General features: G+C 37.2%; 1 protein-coding gene across 10 annotated transcripts in view; it reads right to left on the reverse strand.

The window, feature by feature from the left end:
- Window positions 1-17650, reverse strand: part of LOC135214922 (ATP-binding cassette sub-family G member 1-like) — a 354258-nt gene that overhangs the window by 29899 nt on the left and 306709 nt on the right. For 2 of the 10 annotated variants that reach the window (XM_064249401.1, XM_064249399.1), the window contains exon 2: window positions 1351-1522. The exons of 5 other annotated variants lie outside the window; for them this stretch is intronic. In XM_064249401.1, the coding sequence (XP_064105471.1) occupies window positions 1351-1382 (32 nt within the window). In that variant the 5' untranslated portion in view covers window positions 1383-1522. Of the gene's footprint in view, window positions 1-1350; window positions 1619-17650 lie in introns of all 10 variants that reach the window. 3 more of the 10 variants (XM_064249400.1, XM_064249397.1, XM_064249398.1) reach the window with 2 other exon arrangements.

Below are 17650 nucleotides of genomic sequence, written 5' to 3' on the forward strand. Positions count from 1 at the left end.
AGCTAGATTTATTTACCTTAAATTTGATAGGAACTTATGGAATTTCTGAAGGCAGAACAATCAAGATTAAAAAAATGGTTAGTTTACACGCCTTGGGTGGTATAGGTCGAATTGTTATTATTTGGCATCCAAGTAATTTTTCATTCGTTTTACTTATTTCTTGGTGTTCAGCATAAATATTCGAGCTTATTTCATTTTCTGGTTGATACGAGGTGAGACTACTTTATGTTGCCTTGTAATAACATAAAAAATATTGAGTCTTTGTTTCATACATAGTATACCAGTTACAGGTAAAAGTTGCCCTACCAGAAAAGCAAGACCAGGTGTTACAACAGACCTCATAAATTTACTTTCAATATGAGTGACTAAAATTAAGCAATTTTTACGATCTCTTTCCTCTATTCAAATTACGCAATGCTGCGAAATTCAAAAGTTTTATTGCATAACTGATGTCTTCAGTCCTGTAAAACCCAGATGTGAAAAATCCAAAAGTAGATCACTACATCGACTAACCTTTACGTTATTCACGTTTTCTTTGACAAACAGCAAGAAGCATTTTTGCTTCCTTTCAATTACATTATTACCTCTTAGAGAAAAAAAAGCAGAATGAGGTCAAATTTTCCCAAGATGGGTCTCGAGACTTGGCTTCAGTTTTCACGTAATCCTGGCGACAGACCCAAGCAAGAACATAGTGGCCTCCTTCTAGGGGAGATTTTTTATACATGAAAACATGAAGTACTCGTCTAACTGAATCAACAGACATATACGAGTGTCCCATGTTACTTCGCCCTAGTAACAACATTCTCTTTCTCTTACACAGTATAAATGAATTAAGTACGTAATATGAAACCACTGTCAATCTTTGTAAAGACTACAAGATATATCACTCTTGCACAGCACGCAACTGTAGACAGCCACAACAATGAAGAAGGCAAATGTTGGCACTAGTAAGATAGAATATGAAATTTAGCACCGAGATCTAGGAGGTTATTCAGCGCTGAAAGAGAAATTGAGAGTGAAAGATTTTCAAAAGTGTAACTGGAGGAAAACCTCGCAGTTGCACTAGGAAAACAATTGTCACGAGAGAATGGAAGGAAAGATGGAAGAGAGAAAATACGAACGGAGGTACAGTAAAAGGAGCAAAAGGGGTTGCAGCTATAAGGGTAGAAGGGACGCTGCAAAGAACCTTAAGCAACGCCTATAGACAGCGCAGCGAGTGAGCAGCACTATTCCCGCCTACGGGGATGACACTATCATAAATGGTTAGGAGTATTTAGTCAACTGTAATATGATGTGTGTTAGACTGTGTTAGACAAAGACTCAAAAGCGTCAACAACAAAATCTACTTACGGAGGCGGCGGGTTTTCCACATTGTTGGTCATTGTGTTTCCAGGTCAGTGACGAATCCGTGTTCCTTATCTAACACATAGGCCTAAACGCGTTGTGTGGAATGACCTCTGTATGTGTATCATCATCTACTTGTTGCGATCAGAAATGATCTGGTGTCACACTGCCAGGGTCACTATTGTTGTGGAGTGGCGTTGGTAAAGAAACGAAAGACTGTGTACGCGTGTTCTTTGTGAAAGTACTGTTTATTCATTTACCTAAAGGACACCTACTGAAATAAGGCCGTAAATCTGAATTAACCACGTGGACATTTTTACAATGTGTGTTAAGAACGAAGAAAATGTATCAGGTTTGTCGTGGTACACATATTTTATATATATATATATATATATATATATATATATATATATATTACACATCAGTAATTCCTAACTTGTCAATGCTACAACTACAACATAAATACGAACCATGATATAAAACAATAAAAAATCGATAGTGCTAAAAAAAATCGGTAAAACAAGAGAAACGTAAAACACATAATTGGTTTAATAACTTTATAAAAAAAAAAAAACTGTCGTGCATTTCATAAAGCTGAATGAAAAAAAAAAAAATGACTAGCTATAACCTACCAACAACAAGAGTGCAATAAGTACGCTGACCTCACATCATCCCTAATATGTATTTATCTTTATGCTTCTATTTCAGTGCAAGTACACTATGAGTAAACACCAGGGCTAAGTATTTCACATCCAAATAATGTCATTATTTACAATAAACAAAATCAAACAAACTACTGCAACCAATAATGAAATCGAATAACCGTACTGAAATGGAATGTTTCTAACCTTTCGATTTTAACTAAACTGTTCACTGGGATTACTATGGATGTGTTCTCTTTTAAAAGGATGAAGTACAAAGTAATGTCAATATAAGGAGGAAAAACAGCAGCGTTTCTTAAAAAAAAAAAAAAAAAAAAAAATACACAGTAATGTCAATATAAGGGAGGAAAAACAGCAGCGTTTCTTAAAAAAAAAAAAAAAAAAAAAGAAAAAAAAAAAAAAAAAAAAAAAAAAAAAATACACAGTAATGTCAATATATAAGGGAAGAAAAACACCAGCGTTTCGTACCAATAAAAAAAAAATGCATAAATGACAGACTCCGCCAACCTAAGCTTATTCGTGGAGACCGTTGGGTCTAGGCATAGACTAGGTAAATTGGGTGGAGACTATACGTCAGCATGGCCCAAGAGCATAATGGTATGGCGTTATCATACTTGCAGAATTAATGCAACATTAGGAATTCAGACCCATTAAGTACGCATGGTCTCGCAAGAAAAAAAATCATAGCAGCGCTGTCATATTACTAACCTCCCCAAAAATTAATTTTTATCGCTTGTTTATAATTTATGGACGAGAGATGTGCTCGCCACGTATAAATCACACGCCTACGGAATATGGAGTTCAACTTGAAATTAGGACAGGATAAAGGCTAAAAGTGAACATTATAAAAAAAGACTTAAAACACGGTTATCAAAATGCACTAAAAAAAGTACAAAAAATAATTTTAACGTTTTATTTTTCTAGACATGATTAACAGTAAGAAAATCCTGGTGTCTAAATTATATATTTTTAAATCTTTAATAAAACAATATTTAAAACAATTTGTTTTATTTTTTAAACTTTTTAGTTTTGACAAATTGTGACCGATTTATGATTGTATACCCAAATTGAAAGTGATATTCTGTCGAGTCAAAGAAGATATTAAAAAAAATCTGAAGGGTTTCATACATATCCTGAGATACTGGGAGAGGTCACTGAAGGATAATTAGAGGTCACTACTGACCTACTGATCGTGTCAGTCTGAATTTTCACCGGGATTGAGTAACCATGCAAAATTTCAAGTTCTTGGGACGAAGAGGACAGGTCGAAAATTGAGTTACAAGTTCTGAACCAAACAAACAGACAGACGCACGAAGCAGAAATCAATTTAATTAAGGGCATGAAAAAATGCCGGGGAACACAGAGAGAGAGAGAGAGAGAGAGAGAGAGAGAGAGAGAGAGAGAGAGAGACTAAATCGAACAATAGTACTAGCAAGACAAACGGACGCAGAAGTCATTTTAAATAAAAGCATGAAAATAATAAATGCTGAGAGAGAGAGAGAGAGAGAGAGAGAGAGAGAGAGAGAGAGAGAGAGAGAGAGAGACTAAATCGAACAATAGTACGAACAATAGTACTAGCAAGACAAACGGACGCAGAAGTCATTTTAAATAAAAGCATGAAAAAAATAATTGGAGGGAGAGAGAGAGAGACTAAATCGAACAATAGTACTAGCAAGACAAACGGACGCAGAAGTCATTTTAAATAAAAGCATGAAAAAAATAAATGCATATAGAGAGAAAGAGAGAGAGAGAAAGATAGACTAAATCGAACAATAGTACTAGCAAGACAAGCTCCCTCGAGGGGGAGTATGGTCTAGGTGGGTGAGAAGGAATGAAGCAGGGCAATTGTGCTCGCTTGAAAGCTATGCCATCGTCATGTAAGCGGAGCGGAGGCGACCAAACGAGTTCACGTGTTGTTCAGCCGTTCAGACGCCCCTGTTGCCATGTAACCACGTTCAAAGAGCATTCTGCACGTTTGTACTAGAACCTTTAGACTAATCTCGTGTCGCAATATGCAGATTTCGACGCATACTGTCGTTTATTTCGGTAAATAAACCTCAGAAGAGCAAAAGTGCAAACTTCTAACAAGGTGCATTTATAAAGAACATGTCAAGGGACAGTGTTCCTAAATACAAATTATTCAGGGACAAAGATACTGTTGTTTGTGAGCAAAACTTGGTTTTCGCATTACATTCTCTCTCTCTCTCTCTCTCTCTCTCTCTCTCTCTCTCTCTCTCTCTCTCTCTCTCTCTCTCTGAGGCCCTTTCAGGGAGGACTACTTTTTCTATGAACAGAATGGAAATATCCTCTTCAGTTCTGTTAATTTTAGTGAGACATCTGATGTAGGTAAATTATGTACGCTGCCTGGAAGATTCTAGTGTAAGAACTAAAATTGAATAAATAGATACAGGGAAAAAAAATAAAGAAACGACACTTAGCCCGCTGGTGAAGTTAAGCATACAGTTCTAGCATTAACGGTCTTCAACAACTTGGACGCATTATTTGAATCGTCTCTTGATGTAGTATCTTTCAATTGAATTCAGTTGTTCTCTCCTCGGATATTATTTCTCCCTACCGCGAGAGAGAGAGAGAGAGAGAGAGAGAGAGAGACTACGGATTACTGCAAACTTGGTACCACGTTACTCACAATATATGGCATCTATCTATCCCTTAATTGCTTAATCGTGAAAATACACACTGTCCAAGTATTCCAAGAAATAGTTGGCCCCATTACTCGACTAAACTAAACTGTGTAGTCGAACATTTCTCTGCTCTTTTGACCTGTCACCGCTAACATTCCTCTCACTCTCTCTCTCTCTCTCTCTCTCTCTCTCTCTCTCTCTCAATGCAACCTAACCACCCTTTTTCATAATTCACCTATGTATACATTTAATTCCAGAGCACTGGAATTCTTACACATAGGACTTAGAAACTTACAACCATTCCTTTCATCATTATTCAGCCTGATTTTATACAGGATTCCAACATCAATCCCTATTTTTGAAGTTAGCCCTCAGAGGTTGGTTGAACTTTAGTAACACTTGTTCAGTCTATAAGTGCATCTACCTGCGTTAGACCATCATATATTTTTATATCCTCTGCTTCTACACTTCTTCAAATACAAATAATTTCTTCCATATTCACGTTTTTTTCAAGGGCGGTTTAAAAAATAATTTCATAAGTAATTCAGATTTATGTAAGCCTACCTATAAAGTAATGCTGATTTATGTAACTTCCCTGTAAAGTAATGTTGATTCATCTAAGCCTACCCATAAAGTAATGCTAAAAACAGTAATTTAGTGATGGTAAGAAAATAGCTGTCAATTACAGCAGTACACTGTACTATCTGAAAAGGCGAGAAACCAGTATTATTTACTCCCTATACTTTTATTTTCTTTTGTCTGTCTGTGGCATAGTACTCCCTATACTTTTATTTTCTTTTGTCTGTCTGTGGCATAGCATAACTGATAATTGTTCATGACATTACAATTTGAAATTGGTCGAGATATGAAAATACTTTGGAATAATTTTATTATACAGGAGAATATTTCAACTTCCTACTACTATTATTTATTATTGAGAAGATGTCCTAACTATGCGATATTCAGATCTAACGGATTACTAAAAAAAAAATTAATATAAAACTTAAAAAAATGAAAACTTATCCCCCAAACACAAATTTGATTTCACCCTATCGTCTGCCACTTGGAAACAGCCTTGTTTCCAACTACTTGTACGATTTTGGAGAGCGGGTAAATTGCCTGGACCCACTATTACTGCTATAGATGAAAAAAAGTAACTAAAAGGCAGGTAAAGTGAACGTACGGGTTCCCATCGAGTGTTAAAAAAAAGCAGATCAAATAAAAAAAAAAAAAAAAAAAAAACCTACAAAAAGAACAAAGAGCTTAATCGTTTCATAGCCCACCAGAATTGCGAAAGTGTTGTAAAAACAGGTTCTGCTATGGAAATCTTGGTCTATCTCAACAACACCGGCTATAAACATCAGTTACTACACTACTACACTTTCCCATTACCCAATGGAGGGTTACTTCGAACGAGAAGCTGTCTACATACCAGACGTTGTCAAACACTTTTTACCCAGGTACTGAGTGAAAGGGATATGACAGGAATTAGTCAACACCTTATTAAAAATGTTATCTGAAGACTTTTATGATACTCTAGATGCTGGAAATAGCAACCCTACGCGCTTGAGGTTGAAAGCTGGTGGCATACTTAATTGATATTACGTTCCCCGTCTTTCAAAGCAGGCATGATAAATATTTCATATTTATTGTCGGTACTACCTTGGGTTGTTAGCTGCACGTACCAAACATGGCGGAAGCTCCTTGGGACGCGCCGTTTTTAGCAATAGCCCCATCAGAGATCAAAGTATCACAGATACCCATATCAATATTAAGTGGTCGACAAATCATATTTATACACGATATCTTCGTGCGGCCAGCTACTTCACATTTACCATACGGTGTTTAGTACCATCATAGCACATCAGAGCATGTGACGCGTCGTAAATATGCCGAAGTAGACCCTCATGGTCTTTTTCAAATGAGACATTGAATATGGCGTGTCTCATTTCATGACTCTATGACCTTGCTGTCTATTCAATGCCTGTAATTCAGATCGCATTCTAATTTTATGCTAACACTTGCACAGGTCCGCTTTCGTCCAAAGGACACACTGCTGTCAAGGTTAAAAGTAGTGTTTTGGGAAGCACTCTCACTTTCTTTAAGGCCACAGTCGAACGCAAGATTTGTGTTCAGCTTGTCCACACGCAGGTATGTCAGAGAGCAGATATTTGTGAATATACGGAACATGTTTATAAGAGCACATATAGACGAATATATGTGGGGGTGTTTATGATTGCTGACAGAAGACAGAGATGAAAGTGAACATGTTGGCGCAAAGCCAGCATACGCTATCGAAAACGCATAGCCTAAGCGAGATGTGGCATTTGCCCGCGAAACCTGTAACGCTATTAGACTTAATGGTTTGTCCAATGCGTATTACATTTGTAACATGCAGCTGGGGAACACAACCCTTTATGATAAACATCTGTAGAAATAAGGTTGGGCTTCGAATCTCCACTTCCTTTCTACGACAATGTAAAACGTCGAGAGATGACTAATTAAAAAAAAATCTTGAACGTGCTATGCTCGAGCGGTTTACCTTCGGGCTAAGCTAAATAAAGGAAGATCAAAGTCAAAGGTACTATACTCTGTTTTTTTTCATCTGTCCATCCGCCTGTGGTGTTTTTGTATGGTAACACTGCGTCCCGGGCTTTAGATAGTTACGCTAAGTGTAAGTTTTAGATAAATAAAAGGATATCTGGGTGTATATTTGCAACTGAAAAGTGTTTTAATAATTTACTGTATGCGAATTACACCGTTAATATTCGAAATAGGATATTATAATCGTTGAATGTAAGCTGAATGTAACTGTCCAAAGCCCGGGACGCAGTGTTACCATACAAAAACACCACAGGCGGATGGACAGATGGAAAAAAACAGAGTATGTATAGTTCTTCATTCTGTCCCTGTTCTTGAACCAGGTGATTCCCACATGACAGCTTCTCTCTCTACCTAGGACGCCAAACGACAACATTTCATCGACCTTCGGCTGCAACATTTTGTTCATTCAGAAAGGGAAGCCTAGTTGAGGTGCACAAAATATTTTCAGTCTTTGACGCAACTGCTTCGATTAATATTCTCCCGTTGCCCGAGCAGCATTAATTCTTCATACTGTTTTGTATTCTGCAGTCTTCACTCTCCAATGTCTTTGGGTCTAAATTTTACAATTAAGTTTGTTAACTTCAAACTTGAATCAAATCAAGAGGATTTTTCCCATAGACAACTATCCTGCATGTTTGGACAAATAATAATGATCCCGAAAACTGTCAACTCGACAATTCATTAGCATAAAAAAAAGTTCTTTTCACATTAATCTGCATATGACAAGTAATATACACAGTAAAACTACCGCAACCCAGTTTCTTTTTAAAAACTGGTGTACTTACCAGTTTAAAAAAAATAGCATAAAGCATTTCACTGAACAAAGAAAAAAAATAACAGCAATTAGGACTAGGCAGACCACGTTAGCCTGTTATCCTATTGAAATAAATATATAAATGTTATGCACACCAGTGAATAACTTAAACAACATTAATTTCACCAGTTTGTTTCGGTTTCTGTGATCATAACTGCTCAGTCATTTATCAATACTACTTCCGTCATTATCGAATATAGTCTTGCCCTCCATAGCGCAACGGTTCTTCTAAAATAATGTGCCCAGGTTGTATTGCATAGGTTGCGTCTTCACAGTGCGATGAAGTAAGAAAGGACTATCATTTCAGTATAAAACCCTAATAAAGGATTGCGTTACCCCTTTCACATAACCGTACACAAATTTCTTTTATAAAGGGATACTTTATGCGCTAAGACGACAGAACTTTACCTAAACTGCATCCAGAACAAAAACTCATATAAAAGTCATCATAAAACTAGAAACCAAGTAAACAAAGAAATTATTCAGTGGGACAAAACATACCGAACATCTGAATATCGCTGGAAACAACCAGATGAGATAAAAAATGTGCAATAAAAAAATAAAACAATTTTGGCAGTGGATCCAACAATTGCTCCCAATCTTGGCAAGAGAGCAACACTCACATCAGGGTACACACAAGTTCGTGTACGAAAACAGTGTTCATGGTCCACTAATGAAATTATGAAAAGACACACGAGTATTTCTCATGGACGACGTTTTTGCGCATTCGTCATAATATTGATGCTATATTTTAAACACTAATAGTCTGCTTCCCTTGGGTATTTCAGGCACTTTGATACAGACCAGTATATTTAAATCGTTCACGCGCAAGAAGTAAATTTTTTAAAAACAAGTAAAATTTCTCTTCATGCCGCTTGAAAGCAACACTTATGCATGCTTCCCGAGCACTGACAGAGACGCAGACCGATAGGCTTCCTGAGCTCAAAGCCTCAAATCGACTGGACATCCAACAAATGATAGTCCTTTCTTACAACCTCGAAAGAACAGACCTTAACACGTGGGTCTAAGAATCTGGGCCAAGCGATTCGTGGACTAGTGTGCTTCACAAATTCACTTTCAATAAAAGTGTTCATTCAAATTTTGCTTCATTTTCTCCACATTTAATTTAAATAAAAAAAGTACTATATAAATACTAACGCTTATTTCTACGATGCTGAAACACATGATCATTAGAGAAACCTAAATGTTTTGAATTTAATTTTAGCTGAGTGTCTACTCATTATATATATTATAAATACACAAAAATATGTATATAAAATATATATATTCCGTTAACAAACTACGAATTCCGGCCGTTAAGACAACTCATGCGACTTTTACACGAACCACTCTTGGAGACAAACTAATGCGCCTATTGTACAGGATTGTTTTCATTCTTGACTATGACCGTTCTTATCTTGAGCACTGACCAGCCACCCACAAACAGGATCGTTCAAATTCCAGGTGACCAAACAAGTGATGAGTCACGTGGGCCATTATCATGAAAGCTCAAAACATGCTCACTAACTCGCTGAGAGAGGAATTTGAAAACGATCTGTAGTACAATTGGCCTATGAATCCGGTATACACAAGGTTAAGATACATCTGGCAACTCGGCAATGTGGCAGAAAATATCCTTGCGTTTCAACAAAATGATAAGCTGTTGGTAATGCTGCCAGTGGACAAGAGCGTTATAATATGTGAAAGCGTGACTTAAAAACACGTTTACCAAAGGGTAATGATAATACGCAACAAGACTGGAGTTGCCATATAACTTGCCGTGGTGTGTATGCCGAAATATATTACGGTACAGTCATCTTCAACAAAATAACATTACACCAAGCTTGAAAAAATACAATATCAGTCGGTAATGGTATTTTTTGGTTATATTACAGCACCGCTGCTCTTCAAAAATAAAAAATAAAAACTTTCAATTGTAAATATTCTCTCTCTCTCGTATAGCCAGCCTCTTGTGCACATTGGTCTAGAAAAAATTCTGTAAAAAAAAAGTTATATCTTTAAATAACAGGCAAATCGTCAAAAACCCACACGACAAACTGCCGATTTTCTAACCGTGGATAAAAGAATTTACAAGAACATTACTTTAACAGAATTTCACTCATGTCTATCATGTCTGGCATGAGAGAGAGAGAGAGAGAGAGAGAGAGATCCAATGACCTTCGTATCGTCCGAAGAAACAAGAGGGAAATAGGAATCCCTAGAACGTCAAACTGAACAATTGGAAGCGATTGGGCTCTGAAGGTCCATTAGGACGTCTCACCTTCCGACCCAAAGTATGTGTTGACGTTCCAGTACGGATTTCCTCAAGGCTCCATTATTAAAATATATTAATTATTTCCAAAAAATGATGATGCATACTGACATGGCTACTGCCAACTAAAACTTATTGTATGCCGCATAGACGGCTTTATGCGCTACACACAACAAGTAACACTTGACATTAACTCAGTCAATTTGTGTGTAGAAATGTGCAAGGTACACACATACACACACGTGTATGTGTATGCATGCGCACGCGTATACAATATATACATATACTATATATATGTGTGTATGTATGTTATGTACGTATGGTGTGTGTATATATATATATATATATATTATATATATAATATATATATATATATATATATATATACTATATGAGATGAGAGAGATGAGAGAGAGAGAGAGAGAGAGAGAGAGAGAGAGAGAGAGAGAGGTGTGTGAAGAAGAAAGGGGGATTAAAAAATGTTGGTAGTGAAAGAGTAAATAAAGAAGTGTGTAATTCATACAGATATCGCGTAACAATTGCTAAAGACAACTAGATGACAAAACAGCGAACTAACAGACGTACCGGAAGGTATACCTCATAATAAGACAGCAGAGCAATTTCTCTTTCATGGGCTTCACCTTCGGCCTCTCCCTGACAGGATTACAAACTTTACATTCTCCTCGTTCCATGAAAATTGTAGTGAGTTCATTTATATGGATGTGATTTTCACTTGACTCGAATACAAAATATTACTTTTGGTTCTATTTGTGCTCAATGATACAGTTTTCATTAGCTTCACATCATACAATTCATGGTTTACCATAGACGACGTGCTAGCTCAAGTTTTTGCACGACTATATGTATATATAAATTAGGGGCCCCACATAATCAAAATTCGCTTAGAAATGTAATGGTAAACAACAGTGATTCAAAAATACCTCACGTCACCTCCCATTCTTGACTGCACTTTGATATTATATACCTTTCAGGAGAGTGAGTGGAAGGCCTTGTGTCAAGAATGTTGAAAATTTGCGTGTTGGTGGAGTGGGAGGGGAATACTTAAGGTAGTGATGAACGAAGCACTCAGGTTTAGGGTATGAAAGATTTGTAAGGTAATGTTTGAAAGTTTAGGAGATTAAGTATCAACATTTTGTTTGATTAAAACTGTTGTTACTGCTTGTGAGATTCCGGTATTTTTCCGGTGAGAAGCTCAAATTCATTAAATTTCAAAGGACGTGTATCGGAAGCTTAACGGCTACATCAATGCCAGTTGTGCACGCTTGTGTCCGGAATATGCGTTGAAAAGGCGACAAGGTAAAATTAACAAAAATATAAAAAATTACCTAGAAATCTTCATTTGTATGATGTGAATTAATGAACTAATCTTGAACAATTTATCACAAACTATCGATACAAGCGCGTCACAGGAAAACTTAAATGTTTAGAATACTCGGTGAACTAAAGAGAAATCATCTACAGCCACATTAGTCTAGCGGGAAACTGAGTTTCTCAGGCAATCCAGTTATGAAAAAAAGCTAGCGAAAATACTGATCTTACTTTCCGTGAATGTCACCCACCTACCATGGACGAGTTTAGCTAATTACAAGTAGCATTTGGGTCAAGCTCAAATTTTCTGTGTGACATTGCCGGCAAACACACTGGGGAGGGAGACGAGCCTTGTACCCGGCAGCGGCAGCAATATCAGCAAAGTGCAAGGTCCATAATTTCCTCGCTGCCACGAAAATGAAACGTAGAATTACAAAAACCCAAAAATATAACAAAAACAAGTTTTCCTTACTCTCGCAGATGGCTTTTAAGAGAGAGCCCGTGGCACCAAGGTACACAAAAACTTCGTACTAGTGTGAATGGTCTCAACCTTGACCATTCGTCCGGTCAATGGTAAATAACAGAAAGAATTGGCTAAAGGAACCACCAAACCGTCTAAAATACTTAAAAATGAGGGAGGTTGGGGTGGAGAGAGAATGTCAGTGTGTTAAAGAGGGGATATGAACGGTAGGCACATACAATTGAAACTCGAAGATGAAGTAAAAGTATTAAAAATTCATATCCTGCTCCTAATTATTCCAAGATAGGCTTAATCGAGTTGCTTTTGGGTTCATTAAGAGACCAATTCGTGTAGAATGCTTTGAACTTTTACCTATTTATATCGTTCAAATGTTTCAGCAATTCTGATATTAAAGTTGTTTTTAATGAGCCCCACACACCACTAAGGTGAGGGAGATACTTTGCGCTTGTATTACACTGCGCACTGCACAACTATAGGCTAAACTAGCTAACAATGGCTCTAACTCTAGTTCGTGCTGATTGTAAGTACTTAAAACTCTACTTATCATTAAAGTACGCAAAAGGAATAGGTGGAAAAGAATCACTGCCTACGAAATCAAAAAGGCGAATCACAGCACCGACTATAACTGTAAAAGGAACCGGAGAGGAAACCCAAAACAGTGTTTCGAATGTAGTTAACGTTCGTAAACTGAATTTAACAAAATGCTTTGCACACGACTTTCCATAAAGTATATTCAAATAACTAATATGACATCTGAAAACTCTGGCAAATATACGGCTTTAATCAGTGAACAACTGGCCAATTCAAACGCCCTATTTTTCTTCATCGAATCTCGGCTCTCTTTTCATAAAGAACAAAGCCATCTCCATCATCGAGCGCGTAATGGCTTCTCTCCTAATTACCAGTACATTAAAAACTCGAATGATTTCCAACTGATGGTCATTCGAATTTTTAAAAAAAAATCTAAACCATAAAAAACATCGATGTAATTAATCTTATGATCCCCTTTTCAGTTCCCAAGGAAAATAAATAATTTTTGCTTTCTATCGTAACTAGGCCTATAACCTCCCAATGTCCTCTTTTACGTTTTAAAACTAAAAACTCCCACAATCAAAACAATCTAAAGTAGAAAACACCAATTACAGATTTAACTGCAGGCAATTAAAGAGTTGAGTATTTCTTAACGAACGACAAGGGAGTTGGGCTCAAGAAAAGCCACTGCCTTTTAGACACACGGGGTTCAATTTTAAGCAACAATAGAAAACACACGTAAACTTTTAAGGCAATAGATCTACTCTCTTGAGAATATGCAACGATATCAAGTACAGAATGTTGGGATGGTTAAATATGTCCAGCAAATCTTAGCCACCCCCTGTATTTTCCTTTAAAAAAAAAATGTGAATTAGCCTTTTTCCAAATTAGGCAAGAGCGCAATGGTTCCTATTAATGTAGTTATTCGACGTTTGCATCCAGTTATATTCTGAATGAATCAAATGATCGAATGTTGGGCTTTCATATTTACATATTTCTTTAATTCTTACATTTATGGAGCTGGCAGAGATTTTTTTTCAATATTTGATAATTTTTCATCGAGGAAAAGCTAAGCTCAGCTGCGTTGTAGCATGGGTGTCCGTCAGCTTATAATACAAATCTTATCCCATTAAATAAACACCTCAAAGGACGCTAAAACTCACTCAAAACATAATATACTCATAAAAAATTTATGTCCACAGTGGGAAAGTGCATATTTAATGCTGCATTTTTTGTTTCGGTTATCGCCCATATACGCTTGTTGTGTAGCCGCTTTCCAGGCGCTGATTGTCATTTGAAGAACCTTTAGGGCGGCAGCATTAAACTGAAACCACCCACAATGCCCGGTGCGACTTTAAAAAATTTCAGTTTTCATTGTGTACCCTAAAGACTGAATAGCCTGCTGGGATTTAAAGGACGATTTATCACCCAGTCTATTCGCCATCAAAACAGTGGCGTTGCAGCATCCACGCATTAATCTATGGCCTTGTTTAAAATTGAGAGATTCTCTCTCTCCTAGCCTTCAAACGAGCCATGTGCTTTGTTGCGACTTTACTCTAGTTTCTGTGCACCAAAGGTTATCGTTCATAAACAGAATTATTATAAAGGGGCGTGGGTGTCAATTAAAAAATGGTGGGGGTTGGGGAATGGGTTCTTAAGAGAGACGAGAAGGGTAAGTTACACCTACCATGGTGATATGAGGAAGGAGGAGTGAGAAGTAGGAGGGGATGAGTGGTGTATGAAGAGGAAAGAGAGCGAGAAGACGGGGGTTTAGCCAATCAATATGCCCCGACATCTCTTGCATTTACCTCCCGTCCCTCCTCCTCCACCCATCGCTCAACACCACCCCCCCACCCCAACGGTCTAAGAATATGATTCCCCCCCCCGCCCCCACACCTACCAGGGTACGCCCTCTTCCCATCTAAACAGGTCTCTCTAGGTTTCGCATTCTTTTTGTTTTTCTGCATTCATTCTTATCTAGAATCCATTCAAAACGTGAAGGGGGGAATGGGGGTGGGGGGTTTCTTTCGTTTAACTGACGGGCAGGGCTCTGTAAGCGAAAATACAAGAACAGAAAGACTAAAACTAATGAGAAATTCTGGGTTTGTAATGCTCGGGCTATTCTCTTCTTAAACGAACCTGCCATTACTGTTGACGAATTTTCAACATAAATATTCGATCTCCGCAGAAAGTAAGTAAATGCATTTCTATACACACCCTGAAATCGATTAAGAAATGTAGCGCGTGAAGAATAGGCTAAACACAAGATACTGAGGAAGTATAATTGTAGTTAAGTCTTCATTCAGCATTTGCTAATTTGAAGACTAGATTCTACAATAATAATAATAATAATAATAATAATAATACGGTAAGATCCTGTACAATGACATTTTGTATAATTATCTAACTATTATACTTGAAGTTTTTACTCTCTGAGAAACATGAAAAGCAAAAATTAAAACTACATAAAAAATACGAGGTTGACCGTATGAGAGAAGTCGACCATTTAGATACCAACAATCACTGAGAAAAATAACCCTTGTTAGACTAACCATTCGTCACAATTAATCACAACCATCTATTTAGACGTGATAATGAAATTGTTCATTTACCTACAAGACCCAAATCCAAGTGTATTTTAACTTGTTAAACGCAAATTATGTATTTGCCTGTCATGGAACATGTTTTCCAACAATTAAGATTTACCAAAAGTTACCTTTAAGCACGGTATCTTGACAACTCAAATTCTTCAATCATAGTATAGGTCTAGCTAGTCACCCCAAAAGCATGGCAATAAACAAGAGACCAAACTATTCATAAGTGACTAGTGTCAACTTTCAACTAGATTAACCATGCAGTTCTTATACAAGGACTCCATAAATCTTGTGTTGGAGGCGAGAACCGCCAACAAAGAACTGCGCGAGGGTGATACAAACACCAAGTTTAGAAATTTCAAGTTTTATCTATAATACATCTCTAAGAGCCTTAAACGAAATACGCTACGTTTGGAGGAAGTGCGGTGAGCCACCGTCTCTCTGACGCTTCATTTTCCTGCAAATCTGGTAGCGGCAGACTTTCGCGCCATATGCACATCGTCGACTTAACGGAATATATGTTAATGATTTCATGCTGCGCACCTAGTCGGATATGTGCGCTAATTACCGGTTTGGAGGTTTCTTGTCAGTTACAAAGCATAAAGAAAATGATGCTCACTTTAAATGTTAAAAAAAAAAAAATGCATTCCGGGTTATGCTATTAGTTTAAAAACAATGCAACCACAAAAAACAGCTGTCTTGTGCGTGGGCGTCCAGGATCTTAGAGACACTTGGAGACTTTTAACAAATTACATTTTACTAAATGCAGAAAAGAATGTCACATTTTGTGGAAGTAATATTTAAATGAAAATGACGAGATGCGAATTTTCCATCTAAACATTTTAAACTGGGTGTGACTGAACATAAATTAATAATGTACTTAATTAGTATTAATATAAAAGGCTAAATATCACACAAGGAAAATAATTTATTTTATAGGGATGTGACAACTGATTGAACATAGTAAATGCGTTATATCAATAAATATCAAAAGTAAACTTCCTTTAGTGGACCGTTTTAATTTATAAATATCATCATAGGTCTATTTCCTCGCGTAAAGCGAGCTGCTGCTGAGTTGGTGCACAGAAAAACGAAAAGCTAACATTCATGTGGGTTTAGCGGTGAAACCCATCATAGACATATTTCTGCTGCCCAGGGACTTAAATTTCGGTGGGAAATAAGATTAATCAAGTAAAAACGTGAGAAAAATAAATACTTGAATCTTAACGTCCTACGAACTGAAAGCTGAACAATATAAGGAGAGAGAGAGAGAGAGAGAGAGAGAGAGAGAGAGAGAGAGATTGTTTGTTTGTATGGTGTTTTTACGTTGCATGGAACCAGTGGTTATTCAGCAACGGGACCAACGGCTTTACGTGACTTCCGAACCACGTCGGGAGTGAACTTCTATCACCGGAAACATACATCTCTCACTCCTCAATGGAATGGCCGAGAATCGAACCCGCGACCACCGAGGTGAGAAGCAAACACCAAACCAACCACGCCACTGAGGCGCTTGGAGAGACGGAACACGAGCTTACTTCTTTCGTACATAATATGAGCTAAATCAACTTAAGATATTAAACTCAGATTGAAAATACAGACTTGTTCCAAACCAGTCCACGTTTCAAGCTGCCTAAACTAACTTTGTCAACTACGGTTCCTGTTCTGTCTAGTTCAGTTTGGTTAAAAAAAAAAATTAATAAACACGCCCATGCGTTGACAAGGTATTCATATTAAACGCAAGAAACACTCGTTATTAGTCAGGCAATAATTATAGCCAGCAAGGTCTTCAGGGAATTCCTAGGCGCAGTCGCTGCATATTAAGTAATTCGAGGTTCCAAATCCCAACCAGCCGGTGCATCAGTTAAAATGACTGGATACTGCGCGTACTGGTACGAAAAGTAAAACTGCAAAATGTCAAAAGATCTCAATAAATGGCGAAAATCGACGAAAAGTTTTATTTGGAAAAAACTCTCTATCGCGAGAGTATATAATATTTTTTTATTATTGTGGACCTCTTAGAACATTATATTATAGGGCTGAAGATGAACCCAGGGAAGGGTTCGAAAGCTTTGTAAAGGGTTTTTAAATTATACACGAACTCGCAACATTTTTTTTTATTATTGTGGACCTCTTAGAACTTTATACGTTTTATGGTACTAAGTCAATCATTTGTGCTCGCCCCCGACGACAAGAGAGCTGCTGTCATATATATAATGTCAAGAACCATATTAACCAAAATGGAAGTTGCACAGTAAGGCTTTATTATGGTGAATGTAGCCGTCTTTCTCCTGTTTCCGGAGGAATAAATAAATGCAGTCTGTTTGCAAGACAGAGTAACACATAACTGACTGTACCAGCTGTCCTGATAGCGAGC

Source organism: Macrobrachium nipponense, chromosome 46 (assembly GCF_015104395.2).
Source record: "Macrobrachium nipponense isolate FS-2020 chromosome 46, ASM1510439v2, whole genome shotgun sequence".
Classification (NCBI taxonomy): Eukaryota; Metazoa; Arthropoda; class Malacostraca; order Decapoda; family Palaemonidae; genus Macrobrachium; species Macrobrachium nipponense.